The following is a 20,420-nucleotide window of genomic DNA, read 5'->3' as shown; positions in this document are numbered from 1 at the left end:
TCTTCAGTTAAGATGGCTAGTAAAATGGTGGTGTGATGGTGTCATAGAGAAGTAAATGATGTGCATTTAAACATAACCAAACAAAGCTGCTCTCAGTTACCCACCTGGGGTGTTATCCAACAGGCACTGAAGAAGAATCTCTCCCTTCTCCAAGACGCTCTCTGTCAGGGACTGATGTTCATCTACATCTTTCTTAAATTGCTTAAGACATTAGGAAAAGAAAAGTTTTAATACTATTGCCTGTAGAAGTCATCTAAGACGAACACTGTCCCATTGGGTTACACTAGACCTCTCTAACATGGAAGATAGGTGACATGCATTCAAGTATCCCTCAGTGGTAGTCTAGTGTCAGCTTCTTTGAGCCTATAGGATACATTCATTGTTTTGGTTTTGTATTTTGAGAGTCTTGATATTTAGCTCAGGCTGGTCTTATAGATGCTCTTTACCTTCCCTAGTGGTAGGATTATAAACCTGCACTGTCAAGCCCAGCTCAACAGAAGAGGCTGTCTCGAACAGGGGATTCCATTTTGTATCCTACTTGATGGTGCTCTGTAAATCACAGGTATGGGGTTGACAAGATAAACCACACCCTTAAAATGAGCATGGTAGGTAAGAACCACAGCAGCAGTTTGTCGCTGCACTGACCATGCAGAGCTGGGACCTCTATGCAACACCTTGGCATCAGAGTAGCTATTTTCTGAAGAGCTCATCCCAAGCAAGTTTCCCCTCCCAGCTACAAGGCCTTGATGATTCTTATTTTCTTTAAAGATAGGGTCTCATTATGCAGTCCAGGCTACGCTTGAACTCACTGTGTATACTGGGCTGGCTACAAACTCAGAGCTTTGCTCGCCTGTTTGCTCAGTGCTGAGATTAAAGGCGAGGGCCACCACTGTCAGCCACGGCAATGTTTTTTCAAATCTTCCTTTAGCCACTAAGAACTGTATAAAACTGAACCCATGGCATGGGACAGCCATCACTGGTTAGTATTTTGAAGGTGCTCATCTTATTCTTGGATTTGTTTTCCTGTTTTTTACTCTCTTGTGCTTAGCAGTTTAGACACTGCCTTGTCCCTGCCACACTAAGATGAAGTTCCAGGATAGGAGGGGAGAGGATGAGTGCTGGCTAAGCTAAAATGTGAGCACACATAAGTCCGAGCACTCAGAGTCATCATGCAGCATTCTGAGGAAAGTGTCCGCAGAGTCCTTTCCCTGATGCAGCCATGTACACAGAAGCCTAAGCTGGACCAATATGCAGGAGTGACTCCTGGCTCAGATCCTAGCTACCTACAATGCAAGATGGCTAGTCTGGAAGTTGAGTCACAGAGGGTGTTATGAGGGCTAAAATGGAGAATGTTGTAAGTCAATCTGACTTGTTCAGCTAGGCCAGGAAAAGCTACTGAAATAAGCCAGATAGAGTGATTCCTCTCCTTGGGACTCCTTGGGTGGATGCTCCATGCACAGGCACAGTGTGTCAGAAAAGATAACTTCAGACTTAGCCTTCCTCTCCTTCCTCAAGTTTGTCTATATCTACACTGTATCTAACAGCATTGCTATCAGGGTGGGACAGCTGGCTAGCCCAGGCTAGATTTTAGTTGATTCCAGATGAGGTGTGGTCCCCATGATGCTGAGTCAGAGCCTGCTAGTAAATCTCACCCTCTGTTGATTGAAGAAGTGTTAGGTTGTACAGATATGTATTCCTCCCTTCCCATCCAGACTAGCAGCAGGCCTGTGCCATAAACACTACCCACCAACATGTGATCAAAGTCAGCCAAGGGTAACTGAGGTAGCAGTTACTGACTTACCCTCCAATTCAAAATACTTCTAATCTAGTATCAAGTTAACTAAAATTCACAGGTGTGAAATAACAGACCTTAGTGACAAAAAGGCAGAACTAAAACCCAAAGTCCCAAACACAGACACAAACTGATGTCAGATTTTGGGGTAAATTTGGCATACATCTATCACATCACCTTGTCTGTGCCTGGATCCAGTAGTTTCAGCTCAGCTCCACAAACACCAATACAGTCCATAAGAACTTTCAGTGAGATTGGCATGTTCTGTGTCTGCACTACCTGGTGTGGTGGCCACTCATAGCTGTGGTACACGTGTCTTAACTAATTGCCATACTTGATTAGTGTCTGTAAATCAAAGCCTAGGATTCTAACTCTGAAATATCTGCCAGAATCCCTTGAAAACTCCTCTAAAGCATTTCTGGTTCCAATAAATATAATTATCCTCCTATCTCACTTAGAAGTTACCTTATATATTACAGTGTTCAACACTGAGGATTTGGAAAGGATGTCTTAGATTTATCAGATAAAATAGTCAACTGAGCTACAAGATTCCAGTTACTTGAGATTTTATTTTGTAAAGGTGATTAACTCCCATCCCTGTGGATGAACATGCCAGGACTACATATTACCCGGTAAAGCTGAAGAGAAGACTTGAGACCTGTAAGGCTGGCCCTGGGTGGAACACTGAGGTCAGCAACATCTGTGACATTATACAACCAGCAGATCAGCTCTTCCAGCTGACAGCAAAATGTCTGTGGAGACAAGAACAATTGGTGGGCTGGACTGAGCTCAGTGATGAAGCCTGCCTACTTTAGGCATGTTCAGGGCCCAGTACAACAAAAGAAGTCTACATGGTACATCTGACTGAGCTGCTATTTACCTTGTCCGAAGGCTAAAAAGACCAGCATTTTGGCATACAAACCTAGAGTTTTTTTTCAGATGGTCATCTGTCTCCACCTCTACCCCAAGACTCAAGATTTTCCTCTCCCAGGATAATGAATGCCATACTTGGTTGTGTGTCAGCCAGATGTGATACTGAACTAGGCTCAGAATGCAGTCCTACAGGTGAGAATGGAACTACCAAGGAACAAGGACCATTATCGACCACTAAACTTTCTATGCAGAAAAGCAGATGCAGGATGAGTGAGTAAATTAGAACTATCTGAGCTACAGTGAAAACTGGATCAACTTCTACCAAAGCAGACCGAACACTGCTGCCACATGTTACCTAATTTCTCTGCCATTTTCTTGCAATCATTAAAGGAGAATGACTCCTATAATTTGGGATCATATATGTTGAGGGTGCTGAGACATGCAGTTGGTGGGCTGGGGAAAGACCACTTCCTCCAGAAGCTTCTCCATGAACATTTTTACCTGCACACACTGCACTAGAGAAGCTTTCTCCTGCTCGTCTGTTTTCCTGGGAAGCTTCTCTCCAGCCACTAGCTCTGAGAACAGCCACCTGTCCGACACAGCTTTTGAGGAGGGGTGAGTTTTCAGTTGTTTTGAAGAGGCCCAGAGGGTCTGGCTACTCATCAGACTACTTTTGCCTCTAGAGTCCTGGGGCTGGATAGAATGCCTGAAGCAGGGACTCGGGCCCACAGGCCCTTGAACGGTAGTAGCAGAAGGATGCTGCCTCTGGCTGGAGTCCAGTGTGGGGGAAGCTGGCTCCTCACTGTCTGACACTTGCAGTGAACTATGTCCCTCAGCAGCCCCAGTGGGTAGGTTCACAAAGGTGGGCCTGGCACCTGAGTAGGACACCAAACTAGAGACCTGAGTCAGCCTCGTGGGCAGAGCAAGGTACTCCTCATCACTTCCCACCTCCTCTTCTGATGGCCACCCAGGCTTCACACAGTCCGGACAACCAGCATTCTGTCTGCCTCTCTTCTCCTTCTCTTGTCTGGGAAAGGGTGGCTCTTTCTCCGTCTTCAGATGGGGAGAGCCCATACTGAGGTTTTTGCCTATAGGGAGAGAGTCCTCTGCTGTGTCCCTCAGGGCTGCCTCTCTGTTCTCCCAAGAAGCATCTTCAGTGCCTGGGGCTCTAGGGGTGGAGGAAAGCTGGTGACAGGATGCCAAGCTTGTGCTGCCCTGTTTCTGGGATACTCCCAAGGACCAGCGCTTAAGACATGGCTCTCTGGCTCCAGAAAATGGCAGAGTAGGCACTTCTGCTGATGAGCAATTGTGGGAGACATTAGTGGGTGACTTGAGAGTACTTGCTGGAGAGACAGAGAAACTGTCCAGATCTACACCTGAGTCCTGCATAACAGGGTCAGCCAGCACATGACTTTCACGTTGCTTTGGAAGCTGAGGCCCAGGCCTCAGTGGGTAAGTGTAGTCAAGCAGATCTTCATACTCTTTATTGGGGTTCCAGAGTGGGGAGTGGCGGTTAGGGGAAGGAGGCAGAGAATCTGGCAGCACACAAGCCCAGTATTCTGCCTGAAAGGAGAGGTGTCTCTTACCCAGGCCTGCAGCATCATTGCCAGAGGCTACAGGCTGTTTTGACCACTGGAGCCCAGCCCCCACCACAGAGTGGGCTGCCTGGGGTGCAGTCAACTCTGGAGAGGAGGTGTTGGTAAAAGAGCCACTCTGAGGTTCTGCCTTCTCCTGGTGATCCTGGAGACTGCTGCCCACCGAGGAGGCAGAGATGCTTCTGCTAGAGAGCTGAGGAGCACCTGGGCTCATCGTGGACTTCCACTGTGAGATGTGTGGCTGCTGGCTGAGGCCCAACACCTGAGATGGATCAACTGTGGACTGGAAGCCTTCATTGTCAGCCTCGTGTCCTGTGCAAACAGTTATAGTTCCAAGGACTTTAATAGCTGGAAGTAGATCCTGGGAGGCAGGAAGCTTGTTTTCCTCCATCTACAATAACAAGGGGGAAAGGGCACTGTGATGAAAATAAGCTTCTCAGTTTAAAGAACAGTTTTCTTCACAAGATTGAGGGAGGGGAGTCGGGAAGAATATCAATGCAAATAAAGTCGGTCTAAGGATCCTACCATTAAACCGACTGCTTAGTATACTAAGAAAAGGAAAAAGCAAGAAAGGAAGGTGAAAAGATAGATTTGCTGTGTGCCCAGAAGTATCCAAGGAAGATCTCAGGGTGCCCGCTGCTAGTGGTCAGCACCAAGACTCATCCTATCTTGGAAATCTCCTGCAATGAAGCCCTAATCATCTTTTCAAAAGTTACTTATTCACTTTGTGAGAGGAGAACTCAAAGACAGTTCTGTATGCAGAAGCTGGAAATCCATGCCACCTCTTAGACTCCAGTCATAAAGCTCAGAGACAGCTGTCCACGAAGGGAGCTTGAGCTTCTGACCAGTCTAAGGATTTGGTCTGGGAACCCACAGCCCTTTACCAAGCCTTCCCAGGGTCCCCTAGAAGCTTTCACTAACTTTCATTAACATCGGGTCAGTCTGGTTCTATGTTAGTTACCCTCTGTGATGAGTTACTCACTGAAGATTAAAAATCCAGAGTGAAGAGGGACTGATTTTGCTGAGGGACTCATTTTTCAGATCACTAACTCAGGAGCAGGATGGGGGCGGGGTTCCCTTGTTAAGAGACCCCCTGATCCTAGTCCTCTGGACAGTAAGCTCCTGATGAACTTGTCACTGTCCTTAAGAGGTTCTCAGTGACTCTTTGGGAACAGGAGATAGCCACACAGGACCCTCTGCCAACTTGAAGTTCAGCTCCCCAAGAGAACCTGTAAAACAACTCATACCTGGATCACAGAGCTCCCAACTTACAGTGAATGGGGCAGAGGGTAACAGACAAGGAATGGACACCCCCAAAGGACAGCCCCAGCTCAGCTCCATCCATACTTACTTGACTGCCCACAGGGTGTAAAAGCTCTCCAGTGCCCACACTGGCAGAAGGGAGTGGGCCACTGTGGTGAGGCTTAGACCTATCTGCTACTGGTTCTTTGCTGACAGTATGGGTCTGTGACAAGAAAACTCCAGAGATGTAGCCAGGGTCAGCCTCAGCCCTCCACAGTGGTCCTCCCTCGACATCCGGATGTAGGGGCTGCTCTGGTTCAAGCCCTGGGGGCAGCAGCTTCCCAGAGTTCCACCTGCCACAGGAAGGGACCTTTGTGTTGACAGACACCTCTGCTTCAGCCTCATCTTCACCTAGGGCCATTGGGCCACCCCTATCAGGTTTCCTCTGAAGCCTTCAGGAACCTACAAAACCAGAGAAGAAAAGAGAAAAATAGATTTGCTTGATGTGTGCATCAAAACCTTGATTTTAAGTGAAGACAAACTTTTCTGGCCAAGGGAATAGTGACCACTTCCATGCTGAGTACCAGGGTCTGGCTCTTCCTCAGCCCGAGACCCTTTCAAAGGGAATGCCCAAATATGACTTTGTCCTCTGTCCTTGTGGTATTGTCTCCCAAGACTCAGGACAGGTGTAACCAAGCAAAAGACTTAGCCAGCCTATGCTGCATAGGGTCAAAAAACAAGGCAACAGAAGAAAAAAAATAGTATAAGCCAGCTGATCTGGGAGGAAGACCCACATCCCAAGGCCATCTTCCTTGCCTGGAAGCTGAAGGGAAAGGAAGTGTAGGCTAATGGGTGCCTCCCCACAGGTAGAGGTGTGTGACCAGTCTGCTCAGGAGATGCTTTTGAGTTCTGCACACCTCAGAACAGATCACTATGTCTTAGGGCTGCTCTTCTCACTGATTAGTTTCCCATGTGCTGTTCTGGACATCACACATGAACAGACTGGAGAGGTGGCTACTGAACTCAGGTGAATGGAATGGGGAGTTAAGGGTGAGGCCTTGCTTCAGCGTGCAGCTGGACAGATGCAGTTCAGAGAAAGGGTTCGGGCCTTCTCTGTGTGTGTGTGTGTCTGTGTCGTCACCGTCATCTCTTTACCCCAACCTCATTAAGATGTCCAGCTAGTCTCTCTTCAGCCAATGGCTTGTTGGTTAGTAGCCTGAGTCTGGTTCTGTGCTTTCTACCACAGAGGATAGCAAGCTCAGGTATGCCTAGACCTTCACTGGGCTCAGGAGGATGCTTCTAACTTTTTGGTGGGAGGAGACAACCAGCATGTGGACCAGATGGGGCTTCTCATTCAATGACCAGAAACAGATGAGCACCCCTTCTCAGGCTGCCGTGGTGTATGCTGACGTTGGCAGCCCCAGGAGACCATAGAAAGCTGGGTGATAACCGGGTGAGTTCATGTGAGAAAGCAGAGCAACCCAAGCAGACTGGTGAGGGAGGAGCTGGGGGAAAAAAAAAAGAATCAGCGGGACAACAGAGGGAAACCAGGCCAGCCAGTGCTTCTCCTGGCACTGGTGGGACGACAGGAAGAAGTCTAGCCTGAAGGACATGGAAGTGGGTACAAGGGAACAGTGAGCACTAGAGTGTATGCAGTCACCTGTACTGGGACTAACCCCAAGATTCAATCTGGACAGGAACAGCCTTATTTTCCTCAGAGACTAGCAGCTGAAAAGGTGGGTAGGAGTGGCTCCCTCGGGCTTATCCTTTTTGGCTTTCACACTAGGAAATGCAACTCAGGTAGAATAGGAAATTCCTGCTCCCCCTTACTGGGCACTTGGGGCTCAGGTCATTTTGACATGACTTCAAAGAAAAGCATATACTTTAAAGCAACCAGCACACTCTTGTAAGCACCAGATCCTTCAGGACTAATTAGACCCCACCTGTTCTCTGTTAGAAACAGCGCCTAACCTTTCATACAGTAGGCCAAGAATTTAGCACTGAACAGTCCCCCACACACAGTATTGTTTAGCTTTTGTGTGACTCCTATCACATGATACATACACAGACACAAGTATTTTCCTACACATATACTTTAAAAGTGCTGCTGAGCAGGGCAAGATATACCATTCCAAACCTTGTCTCCCCACCTCAAACCAAACCAAACCAAACAACACCCCCCAGAGAGACCCCTGTCACCGTACTAGAAATGAACCTAGAATCTTAGAGCTCATCTGGAGATCTAAGGGCAGCATAGCTCCTGGTATATCCTTGATTAATGACCAGGCCTCTGTTAAGGAAAGTCATTCTCTTCAACTGTGGTGATTCCCCCACAGGCTTTACAGGAAGCAGGAAAAAAACAAACAAACAAACAAACAAAAAACCAAAAAAACCAACAACAAACCCAGGAAGGGTGAGGTGAGAATGGTTTTATTGTAACCGGCATTGGACCAGGACTTCTAGAGTCTGCCCCATATCATTTTACTTTAGTATTGTGGGGAGCTGCAGCTGCCACCCTATATATATATTGAACACCTGGTCTCCGGCCAGAGCAGAGAGCATTGAGATAAACAAGCCTTAGTTGGAAAAGCTGTGCGCCTCTAGTTTATGATGCAAGCTGGCATGATTTCTTGTAGCCTATTATGCTTTGCCACATAGCTGATGCTGATTGGGACCAGGGAAAGTATTTAACCCACAAGGGCTGGGGGCTGGAGATAGATAGGAGTTAGTATGTAGAATTAGGGGTAAGTATGTAGGGAGAGTAAGAAAGATGTAATAGATAGGAGTAAGTATATAGATAGAAGTAAGATATAGGACAGTGAGTAAGTATGTATAGATAGGAGTAAGTATGTAGAGTTAGTAGTAAGTATGGAGAGATTAGGAGTAAGTATAGAGATAGTAAGAGTAGAGTATTGAGTAAGTATGTAGAGATAGTAAGTATGTAGAATTAGGGCTGGTGATGGGTTAAGGAGAGATTTAGGAGTAAGTATGTAGAATTAGGGCTGGTGATGGGATAGGAGAGAAGATGTAGATATAGAAGTAAGATGTAAGGATAGATGTAAGATACAGAATTAGGAATAAGTATGTAACTAATAAGATGTATGTAAGTAGTAATAAGTAAGATGTAAGAAGAAGATATAGAAGAATATAAAAGAAAGAAGCTAGCTAGCAAGAGAAGAAGTAATCAGTTCCTGATTAAACTGCATGGAGAAGGGCTTGGTGTTTGCCTCCTTACTTCTAACTGGACGGGTAAGGTGGCCGACATAGTATATTTAAGCACAGCACAATTTTGGAAAAAAGTTTTCCAATAACAGTTAACTTCAGCCTCCTGAATACAGCACAGCTTAAGGAAGGCTCGCACTGAAGCTCTTTACAAAGTCCATATTGGCTTCACCGAAGGCTGGGTTCTTGTTGACTTAGAAACAGTGCTCAGGATAGGGGTAGGGAGAATGACTGAGGTAAACACAATGCCTGTGGGTGTCAGGATGGGCCTGGCCCTAAGATAACAGAGAAGTCACTTAGGCTGTTGTGATGCACAAGCGACATCACTCATAAGAATGGGTTTTATGGGCTGAAAGCAATGTTCATGTTTTAGGGAAAAGGGTCTGAAAGTAAAAGTTCTGAAAGAACAGCAAGAGATCAGCAGACTGTAAAACTCCATCACTCCTGGCAATCTAGGAAGAGCAGCTACACACCTCACTCCATGGAAGAAGTGAGCTGTGTGTCTGACTGTCCTGCCTTCCCCAGTGTGTGTGCACAGGCCTTTTCCCTACGCCCAGCCGGGATGGACACACAAGGGAGTGAAGAAAGGGCTATCCAGACCCACTCACAACTCTGGCTATTAATGGGGAGACAGATGAAGCTAGATCCCCAATCTAGAATCAAAGATCAGTAAGAAGATATGACCTAAGGCACCCAGAGCCAAAGATGGTGGGTGAAGACCGGGAGAGGGAGAGTGGCCAAGTTCTGATGAGAGATTTTCATGGAGCTACATCCTCACCTTGTGGCTCCTTAAAAAACTGCACATATTACTTGTGTGTGTATGTTCTTACTGATTCTTGTTTAGTTCATCAACAGCTGTGTTCTGGACATGACTCCTTAGCATGCACGAGATTCTAGACTCGGGATGTGAGGAGGATCTGGCTGCACAAAAATACGTGTAATAAATGGTTTTCTTTTTAAGTGAGCATTCACACCCACAACACATAAGGAAATGCAATACACTTTTTCTTTTTAAAAAGGCCTGAAACTTGATGATTTCCACTGAAATAGTACTTCTGAAGTTAAAATATATGTGGTTATCCTCCCAGTTTGGAGAATTGAATTTTTTTTTTTTTTTTTTGAGACAGGGTTTGTCTGTATAGCCCTGGCTGTCCTCAAACTCAGAAATCCACCTGCCTCTGCCCCTTCCAAGTGCTGGGATTAAAGGCATGTACCACCACTGCCCGGCGAGAATTGAATTCTTAACAGTCTGATTTATGAATCTGCCTAATAAATCACGGTCTATCCTGCATTAGTTGTCTTGCTACTCTGACAAAAGTGACTATGAAGCTGGGGTTTATTTTGGGTCACAGTTCAAGAATACAGTCTGTCACCATGGGGAAATCCTGGAAGGAGACCTGCGGGCTGCTGGATACACAGATGTGCAGTAGGTGCATGACATGATGCTTGAGAGATGGTGCTCACGGGAGCCCAGCCACAGGTAAGGTGGCACCCACCTCATTGTTAGGTTAACCTAACCTAACAATCAGCTATAGATACACCAGAAAACTGTTTCCTACATGATTCCATATCCTGTCAGCTGACAATCATAATCGTAACTCCATACACACACTTAACCACTTAAGTCATAGCCTTCCTTCTCTTATCCCCCACCCACTAGTAGGTTCATGGTCATCTTATAATGCAAAATACGTTCAGTCCAACATAAAAAAAATTACACTTTAACAAATCTAATATTGTTTAAACATGTAGCTGCTGGGGGCTAGAGGGACAGCTGTGAGGTGAAGAGCACTGACCACTGTACCAGAGGACCCAGGATTCCCAGCATCTACATCGTGGCTCACAACCATCTGAAACTCCAGTCCTATGGATTGGATTATCTATTTTGGCCTCCTCAGGCATCAGACATGCATGTGGTACATAGACATACATACAGACAAAACACTCACACACATATAAAAAAGTATAGGCACCACCAACTCTCTTCTGAAACTCAATAGATCTCTGATCTTAAGCTCCCTTACAATCAAAAAACAAAGTTACATACTTGTAGTGTACAATGGTTTAGTAGTACATACATCCCCTTCTCAAAGGGAAGAATAGGGTGATAGCAAGGGGTAAGACCAAATACAGGGGAGCAAACACCAACTCTTGCAGCTCCAGGGGAGCTGGCATCTGGGACCCATAATGGAATCCTTTGGGTTCCAAAGGCTTGGGTGGCCTGCCTTTCCAGATGCTCGTACAGCCTTTCTTGAGTAGGCCCCAGTCCACACATGCAGCTTTCCTTTACAGATGTACCATGTTCTTAGCCATAGCCAGCATAGAAAATAAACAAAGCAATCTGCCCCTTTTCCTGAGAAAAGGCCTGAAAACAGAATAGCATCTTCCAGGATGCACCCGAGACTCACTATTAAACCTCTCAGTTAGTTCTCAGAACCTGCAAAGGCTATATGATCCATCAGCTATCACTAGTGATCAAGTGGCTTTCTCTTGTCCCATAGTAAAACCATGTTCAGCACTGTGTATATGTTAACACCAGGGGACACCTGACCTTTCCTGGTATCTGTTGAGTCACCCTCCAGCAAGCTCATCCCAGCTGCCTGGCTTCTTCCCACACATTCCCGTTTAGAGCAAATGGGAGAGGACTGGCAAGTTGGGGAAGGGGCACTTTCACTCCTGTCTAACTCATTCAAATAGATGAATGAGTCACCAAGGAGCAAATTTCTGAACAACAAAAAATCCCCTTGCGTGATTCTTTAAGTAGCAACTCCCTTGGAAACAAATGCATCTATCCCAACTGTCAACTTTTCTGTTCTGACAAGTGCTGTCCCTGTACCCATGGCCATTGACAGCCACCTGTACTGGCAGGGATGCCCCTTTCAGTTTAGGGTCTCAACAATGAAACTTCACAGGACTCACAGGTACAGAGAGAAATGCCATAAATACCCAGTGGCAGATCATGTCTAGTTAAGCAAGAAAGAGGAAAGGAGTGAGTGGGAAGATGGAGCTCAGCAGGGTTTGTGGCTTCAAGGCTTCTGGGGGTGAGTGTCACAATGGAGGCCAAGCTAGGCAGGATGGCAACCCCAAAGGGTAAGTCCATAATGACAAAAGAAAAGACAGGCTTGAGACGGCCCTGAAGCTAGCAGCATGCAGGATGGATATCAGGAAAACTGGTCACAGATTTAAGAAAAGGAAACCCCGAGGAAGGAGAGAAACATTCCTACAAACTGCCCTATCCCCATTACATGCATGCATGCTGCCTCTGACCTCCACACAAAATAACTGTTTAACGTGGTAGGGATTCCTGAGGAGATTTGAAGTGAGGGACAGATACGATCAATACACACTGCATACACATATAAAATTTCCCTTTTTAGAATTAGTTTTGAGGTTTTATTTTTGTTTGTGCACATGTATGTTATACCTACAGAAGCCAGAAGAGGGTTGGATCCCCTGGGACTGAAATTGTAGGGGGCATGTTGGTGTCAGGAACTGAGCCTGGGTCCTCTAGAAGAACAGCAGCTAGTGCACATAACTGCTAAGCCATCTCTCCAGCCCCCATATGAAATGTTCAAAAAATTAAAATTTTTGAAAAGTTTCAACCTTGTGGTCCTAGTGGCCCTGTGGGTAGGTGGGGGTGTACTGGCCCTGTGGGTGGGTGATGGTGGTGTACTGGCCCTGTGGGTGGGTGGGTGGTAGTGGTGTACTGGTGCTGTGGGTGGGTAGGTGGTGGTGGTGTACTGGTGCTGCCCTAACATAGGGGTAGGCAGTGGTGGGCCAGGGCTGGTACATACTTTCAGAGCCTGCCACAACAGGGTAAGGACTTTAAAAGCTTAAATCCAAGAATCCTTTCCCAGGTCAGAGCAGCAATCACAAAAGGTTTGAAGGATAGCCTCAAGGTCAAAAGGACAGAGACCCCGAAGAAACAAAAATTATACAGATGTTTGGTACTGATCCTTGTGGGGGAGGGAATTCTGAGACAGGTCTCTGTGTTTATATAGCTCTGGCTATCCTGGACACACTATGTAGGCCAGGCTGGCCTCAGTCTCAGTGATCCACCTGCCTCTCTCTCCTGAGCGCTCTGGTAGGTCTTTTGAAGTACCTCTTTTTATCTTTATTTTACAACCCAAGGAATTGGCACTATTACTCTACCTACTTTTTTCTTTCCTGGTCATGCTGCAGCCTAAATTCTACTTTCTAGATGAGAAAACTAAGGCGCAAGTGAACTTATCCTGAATGAGTAGTATGGAAGGGACTGAAGTCTGGATTGATTCAGAGAGCTCAGCTGCTTCCCTAACCTGTCAAAACAATCCAACAACTTAAAGGCTTTTAAAGGCTCCGGTTTTCTCAACTTTTGGCTTCTCTCCTTCCCTTACAGACCTTTCATCCTGTTAGGGGATGGGGAAACCACTTCAGTGCCAACACAGGGCCGTAAAGGCTGCCCAGAGAAGGGTACGCCTTTCAGTTGTGGGAGTAGGGAAAAACTTCTTAAAAGCTTTTTGATGTGAAGCTGGGTTCCTTACACTCACTACTCCTAAGTGATTCAGAATTTAACCCAGTCCGCTGGAGAGACCAAGATGAGTAGTGGCTTGTATTTTAACCAAGCCCAAACCAAAAAGTGTCGCAAGCTGTCTACCAGACTACCTCTTTCCGGGTCTCAAACCCCATCAATTCCCAGTAAGGTCTACTTTGCTTGAGCACTGGCAGTTTTTCGCTTTTTTTTTTTTTTTAATTTTTAATTGAATAAAACAAATGGCAATTATAAAATTACTAAAGTTTGGGGCATGTGTCCCCGGGCTGCTGAGACTGGCTAACAGGTGACAGATGACAAGGGTAATCTTAGAGATAAAAAGTGAGCTGCTTTGCTTTCTTCTTCGTAAGCGTTCACAGGGTCAGGGAAGCAGCGGCCGCACGGACGCCAAGAGGCTGTGACCCTCCGATTCCCCACGACCAAGGTCGCCGCGCGCACAGCCGCATGGCTGCCAGAGGTGCGGCCCCATGCGCTCTGCAGGCCGCGCTGGCCCTCCATTGCCTGCCCCTCCGCTCGCCTGCACCCCGCACGGACGCGGTCCGCAAGATGGAGGCGAACGCACGAGGCGCCCCCACCGCGGCCAGCCTTTGTGCCCTCCGGGCCGCGGGCCTCCCACAGGGTCCCCCACGCGGAGCCCCAGGCACGCGGAGAATGTCCCGTCTCGAGTCTCGGCGCCGCGACACTCGAGCGAGCCGCAGCCTTTTTACCTCACTCCGCAACGGCGCACGTCCGAGCGCCCCGCTTAGCTGGGCCCGGGTCTCAAACGGCGACGACGGGCCTCCCGCGGTCCCCGCACTCCTGGGAGGGAGGGCAGAGCGCCCGCCACGCCCTCCGCCCTTGCCGCTTCTCCGCGGAGGACGCCCCATGAAGCAGCCAATCCAAACTCTCCGTTTGGGGGCTTCACCAATCCACAGTCCGCTTCTGCCCTGAAAGCCCGCCCCCTGCAGGGCCCTGGCCTATGGGAGGTCGGAGCTTATTTTCTCCTCTGCTCCGACGCGCGGGTCAACTAGGTGTTCGCGGTCCTGGCGTCCACCAGGACCCATGAGGGTAGCAGATCGCGCTCCGCGCCGGTCGATGGCAGCGGGAACCGTGGCTTCAGGCTTGTGTTTGGGTCGACGTGCTCTCCGCGCCAGGGAGGGTGGCTCCAGGCCTGGTGCTCTCCTTTTACGTAGTGTGGAAACCCCAGAGGCATGCCCCAAGCAGGGCATCGGCGGGAGTTGGGCGCGGACCAGGTGTGGGTCGAGCGTCCCCCTGCGGGTCGCCACCGTTCAGAGATTCTGAGGCGCAGGAGGCCCAACCAGTCACACCAATAGTCGGAGAAGGGACTTCCACAGTGTCCTGGGCCTGTGCGGTTAGAGAAGGAGCTGGACTGGTCCTAACATTGAGTCCAACCTAAGGATCACAAACTTGACTGCCAGGCTGGCCTGCCTGGTCATGGTGCGTCTCCTGCCTCAGCCTCCCCAGTACAGGGAGTACAGGCAAGCCCTATCACGCCCAGCTTTTTATTTGGTGTGTGTGTGTGTGTGTGTGTGTGTGAGAGAGAGAGAGACAGAGAGAGACAGAGAGAGACAGACGGAGGGAGGGAGAGAGGGAGAGAGAGAGAGAGAGAGAGAGAGAGAGAGAGAGAGAGAGAGAGAGAGAGAGAGAGAGAGAGAGAGAGAGAGAGAATTTCATCGTATCCTAGGCTGATTTTGATCTCCTGATCTTTTGTCTGGCTTGCAAGTACTGGGTGTTTTTAAGTAAAAGTTTATTGTTTGCTATGTGCAAGGCCTTGAGTTCTCTCTTCAACCCAGAAGGGAAAAGTTAAAAAGGAATTCATAACCTAAATATGTCAAATGGGTAGTCAGCATTTACCATTGTGTATCCAGTTACTTGTTTAAAGGAAAAAAAGACTTATGAAGTTGTTTAGCAGTAAATATGGTAATGCGATTGAGCATCTGGATGGTCTCAACAAGATGTGTTCGGTACTCTTCTTTGACCTTGGCCCACCGTCCTTCTGTAAGTGTTCTTGCTCAGTTGGAAGGGCATCCTGAAATACAGAAGCCCCGGAACCACACTGCTCTGAGAGGAAGCCTCCTCAGCAGGCGCTGCAGTTCCCAGGGGAGAGTAGCCCCAGCTGAGATGAGGAGCCTCAGCCCCACTCCATCTCTTCAGTTCTTTACTTCTCTTCATTGCGTCTTGGCTTCTGATGAGAGAGTCCCACCAGGCAGCAAATCTCATAAAAGAGATTTATTGGAGGGTCCAAGGTGTGGAGCGTGTATCTAGGGGGGGCCACCTCTGCTCCCAGAGCAAAGAGCAGGAAGTTGAACAAAGGGTAGGGCTTGTATAGGATTTCTTAGGGGGTGGAGCTTTTCAGGGCAGAGATTTCCAGATTGAGGATTGGTGGGATTTCAAGTCCTGAGCTTGGGGAGCTCGAGGATTGGTAGCTTTTTTTTTTTTCAGCCCCTTTTCCTTGTGTAGGGCCTCTGGGTTGGGATGGGAAAACTTTCCCAGCCACAGACTGCTTTGGCTGAGGCCCCATCATTGCTGAGCTGCTTGGGGACGCTGGAGGAAGTGATGCCACTGTGAACACCTGCACAAAGTCTCTAAGCTGAGATGGGAAAAGTGCTGCCAGCTCCTGTGGGGTACCTCCTGCAGGCTGAGGACATGTAGCTGTTTTGACAGTTGCCTGTTTTTGTTTTTTTTTCATAACTCCTGTGGTGGTATTTAACAGCGGCAGTCTGGCGCCACCACTTTGACAGATCTTATACCACTCAAGGACTATACCACCTTCTCACCTTCTTACCCTATATGCTTCTCCCGCATCCTCCCCACCTCCTCCCCTTTCCCATCCTTCAACCCTTCTCCCTCCTCCCTCTTCCCTCCTTCTTACTGAGACAAGGTCTCATATGTCCCAGGCAAGACTGGAATCACTTCGAATGTCTGAAGTCCTCCTACCACTACATCTCCAGTGCTGGGATTGGAGATCTATGCTACCACACCTGGTTGATGTACTGGGACAGTTAACCCAGAGCCTCATGTATTCTCAGCAAGTGCTCAAACAACTGAGCTACATCACATGACCAGACCCCTCCTCTTTTTAATCCTTGGTGTAAAAAAGAACCTACTACAGCTTCATTTGTTGTCTTAATAAGGCAAATTGATTTTTCTGAGCCTTTTAGACATTACTGCAGTGTATGTTAGTGATTACCAGGATTTACACATGATCACAACCAAAGCAGTAAAGTGAACCAGTGAATGACATTAACATTTTCCAAAACAGGAAGCTGCAATTTCTAGTAAGACATTTACTCCTACACCATATCCATTTTGATCTCTTCAGTTTTATTCATTGATACTTTCTGAATATAGGTGCAAATAGTATTTTGCATTATCCACCAAGTCTTTTAAAGTTTTATTTTTTTTTATGACATTATTTGTGTGTGTGTGTGTGTGTGTCACACACCACAGTGGGAGTGTAGATAACAGTGGACAGCTTGTGGGAGTCCAGTCCCCCTTTTCACAGCGTGGTCCCAGAGACTGACTTCAGGTCATCAGGATTGGAGCAGTGGTCTTCCTTGCCAACAGGATGGCTGTGGCGTCCATAGTAGGAATTCTGACCCTGCAGTCTGCCAGATTGGTGTGATTGGCATTACTCTCCATCAGGGACATTTGCAGACACTTGGAAAAGCACATAAATAAAGAACAAGTAATAAACAAGGAAAAGAAGGAGAAACCCCTGCTTTCACTATACGTTCTCTCCCACCTACATGAAGAGCCCATCACCTTGTGAAGAATAAGATCATCAGAGTTCCTGCTATTATCTGTCCTTCTGTGGCCAGCCCATATCGACCTCTTGCCTCCCTAAAGTCCCAAGGAAGGTCTGAATGTTGGGCTGGTCTCGATTTACTTGTGTTTTCATTCATTTTCAGGTCTAGATTGGCTGACAACTTGGATATCCTTGGAATTACTGCCCCCCCCAATAGATCTGACTTCTGCATAGCAGCCCCATGTTAAGAACTTTAGCAGATATGTCGAAGCTTCTAAAAGAAGACAGTATAAAGGTGTAAACTTGGCATGAACCTCACTCTGCTGTCTCACTCACAAGGAAATGTGTATAGAGACAGCTATCTGAGGAAAGGCGAGGAGGATACAAAGGATACAAAGCAACAGGGAGATGTTCAGATGGCTCTGTCATGTGGCGTCTGTGCCACAGACACAAAGGTGAAGTTAGACGTCATGATTGGAGAAGTGAAGATGAGTGTTCTGTCCTACAGATGCAATAGAACTATAGTCAGGAGAGAGATCCTTGGTGTGGAGAATAATGCAAGACTGAAAATCCAAGAGCAGCCATAGTAATCTACTCAGCCATCTTCTGCTTCGTTTTTCTAAAAGTTTACTACATTTTATATAGTGTGTGTGTGTGTGTGTGTGTGTGTGTGTGTGTGTGGTGCCATGGCACACGTATGGAGATAAGAGTTGGTTCTCTGCTTTTATCATGTGGGTCCAAGGGACTGAGCCTTATTTGTCAGACTTGGCAGCAGGCACATTCACCCACTGAGTTGTCCTTATTCAACCATCTTTTTTGTAATAACTTTAGAATTTAAAATCTAGAACAGACTGAGTCTGTTTTGCCAAATGTATGGTGTCAGACTGTTGGAATTCATGTCCAGCCCACAGATGGCATGTTAACATCCATGGGTCACAATATCATGTTATTAAGCTTATTGAGGTTGAGCCATGTTTTGGGCTAGAAGTGGAATTCTCCCCCAAGTTTCTCCCTTCCCCCTCCTCAAGCAGGCAGCAGGTTTCTTTTGTGTTCCTTAGGGGATATTTATGGCAGGCTGAAAGCTAAAGGTGCCTGCAAATCACCCTCCTTCCTGGCTCCCTCCTGCCCTGCTCCTGCCCCCTCCCTTCCCCCCCCCCTTTCTTTCTTTGAGAAGGGTTTATTTCTGCTCATGGTTTCAGAAGTGTCATTTATCTTTGCGTGAAGGGTATGTCAGAGCAAGACAGTTCACATTTTGGCAGCCAGGAAGGAGGAAGAGAATGGCAGTGCTTGGCTGGCTTTCTCCTTTCCCGCTTCCGTTTAGTACGGCCCCCAGCCCATGGACTAGTGCTGCCTGCCTTCAGAGTGGATCTGTCCCCTCAGTTAATCCCTTCTGTGAATGCCCCCACAGACACAGCTAAAGGTATGTCACAATATCTTTTAAAGTGATTCTAAATCCAGCCAGGTTTATGATAAAGATGAACCATTGTGGAATCAGTTGGTAAAGTGCCTACTGTGCAAACATGATTACCTGAGTACAACTCACAGAACCCTGAGACTAAAAAAATTAAAAATAAAGCCAAACATGGTCCTGTATCCTTGCAATCCCAGCACTGGGGAGACAGAGACAGGCAGATTGCTAGAACTCACTGGCCAGCTGACCTAGCATGATCAGTAAGCCCCAAGTCAAAGAAGGACATTGTACAAAATAAAACAAAGTGGTGACTCCTAACCTACACATGCACACATACATGCACATGGGCCCACACACAAATGAACATGCACATGTGCACACACATGAAGTGCCATTTTAAAAAATTACCATAACACCTAGGTATCACACCTGTGACTCAAGCCTAACCTATAAGCATGCTAAAAGGATTGCTGTAGTTTGAGGCCAACCTGGACTATGTAGTAGGTTCTGATCCATCCTGAATGTATTGTGTCTTCCAGATTTGGATTTTAAAACTAGAACCCTCTCAAAAGTCTGAGGAATATCTGGAGTTCAAGCAAACTACATGTTATGATCCAGTCTCCAAAAGCTAAAACAATAAATATAAATACAACTAGAATCCTCCCTTTGTTGGGAGGTGGCCTGAGGCCTGTCAAGAGCTAGTTAATGTTCCATAGGAGTCTGGAGTGGTCACAGTTGCCTATGATTCTAGCACTGGGAAGGAAAGGCGGGAGGATTAGGAAGGAGTTCAAGGACAGTGCCAGGTGTTTAGTAAGTTCCAGATCAACTTGGGCTTTATGACTGTTTCTCAAAAAAATCTTCACACCCATGGGTGTGATGGCAAGATGGTTAAGTGGGTAGGGACACTTGTCACCAATGCTGACAACTTAAGAGTTTGATTTCTGACTTAGGGTTTTTATTGCTGTGATAAAACACCATGACCTAAAGGAATTGGCTTGGGGAGGAAAGGGTTTATTTCATCTTCCAGCTTGAAGTCAATCATCCAGGGAAGGCAGGAACTCTGGCAGGAATCTGTCAGCATGAACTGATACAGAGACCATGGAGTAAAGCTGCTTACTGGCTTGCTTCTGCTCTAACAGGAGACCCACAGTGTTTGGGGAGGGGAGTCTCCTGGAATCAGTGACAACTCAGAATCAGTATCCAATGAGTTACCCAGAATCCTTTTCCCCAGTGTGCAGTTACTCTGGTAAAACACCATAGGTCTGTGGGTGGAATGGAGAACGGCTAACAGGAACACCTTTAGGTATTGAGAAGGTCCTTCCTTGGGGGAACTGCCACTTAAACTGGCTCCAGTCTGGAAATTATTTGACTGTGATTTTCTGTTACTATGAATCAATGTAGGCTTTCATTTGCTCTAGAGTTTTTCCACATGTGTAGATAGAACAACAACAACAACAGAGAGTAATCTTATCTATTTCACTCCAGAAAGCCACAATTGATTATAGCCAGTCCTCAAGTTCCATACAAACCAGGGGATTATAGCCATTGCTTTGCACGAATTGCATATATGATAGCTGTTCACCTTGCCACTTGGCCCCTACTACTCTGAGGCACAATTAAACCTATTATATTTAGAGGTGAGGAGGACACAACATCTGTCCCAACACCAGGAGTAACTGGGACCAGCAGGACCCAGGCATACAGGAACTCTGCCAGCCCAGTGGCTCAGGTTTTTTCTGGTCTGTCTGAGCTAGTGCTCTGAGCAGACCTTGGGCGAAAACTCTGCAGCCAGTCCCAAAACACCCAGAGGAAGCTCCACTCCCAGGTGCTCTAACAAGCCCAGGGTCACAGGATCCCAGAATCACAGGATCACAGAGACAGCTTGACTCTGAGGAGTTCTCACACAATCAGGATCACAGGAAGGACAGGCTCCAGTCAGATTAGCAAGGACAGGTAGCACTAGAGATAACCAGATGATATAGGGCAAGCGTAAGAATATAAGCAAC

The 20,420-nt window shown here is 47.1% G+C and overlaps 1 protein-coding gene across 5 annotated transcripts in view; it reads right to left on the bottom strand.

Moving 5' to 3' along the window:
• Positions 1-14,100, bottom strand: part of Cep68 (centrosomal protein 68) — a 31,528-nt gene extending 17,428 nt beyond the window's left edge. For 4 of the 5 annotated variants that reach the window (XR_004110832.1, XR_004110833.1, XR_004110834.1 and 1 more), the window contains exons 1-5: positions 13,963-14,100; positions 5,612-5,964; positions 3,167-4,651; positions 2,422-2,544; positions 105-201 (exon numbers count right to left, since the gene is read on the bottom strand). Coding sequence is in view for 1 of the 5 variants with exons in the window: in XM_031342834.1 (XP_031198694.1) it covers positions 105-201; positions 2,422-2,544; positions 3,167-4,651; positions 5,612-5,923 (2,017 nt within the window). In the remaining 4 variants the exon portion in view is untranslated. Of the gene's footprint in view, positions 1-2; positions 202-2,421; positions 2,545-3,166; positions 4,652-5,611; positions 5,965-13,962 lie in introns of all 5 variants that reach the window. The other variant, XR_004110835.1, reaches the window with a different exon arrangement.
• Positions 14,101-20,420: the final 6,320 nt, after the last annotated feature.

This window comes from Mastomys coucha, unplaced genomic scaffold, assembly GCF_008632895.1.
Source record: "Mastomys coucha isolate ucsf_1 unplaced genomic scaffold, UCSF_Mcou_1 pScaffold22, whole genome shotgun sequence".
NCBI classification, from domain to species: Eukaryota; Metazoa; Chordata; class Mammalia; order Rodentia; family Muridae; genus Mastomys; species Mastomys coucha.
This window is presented reverse-complemented; position numbering and strand designations above follow the sequence as displayed.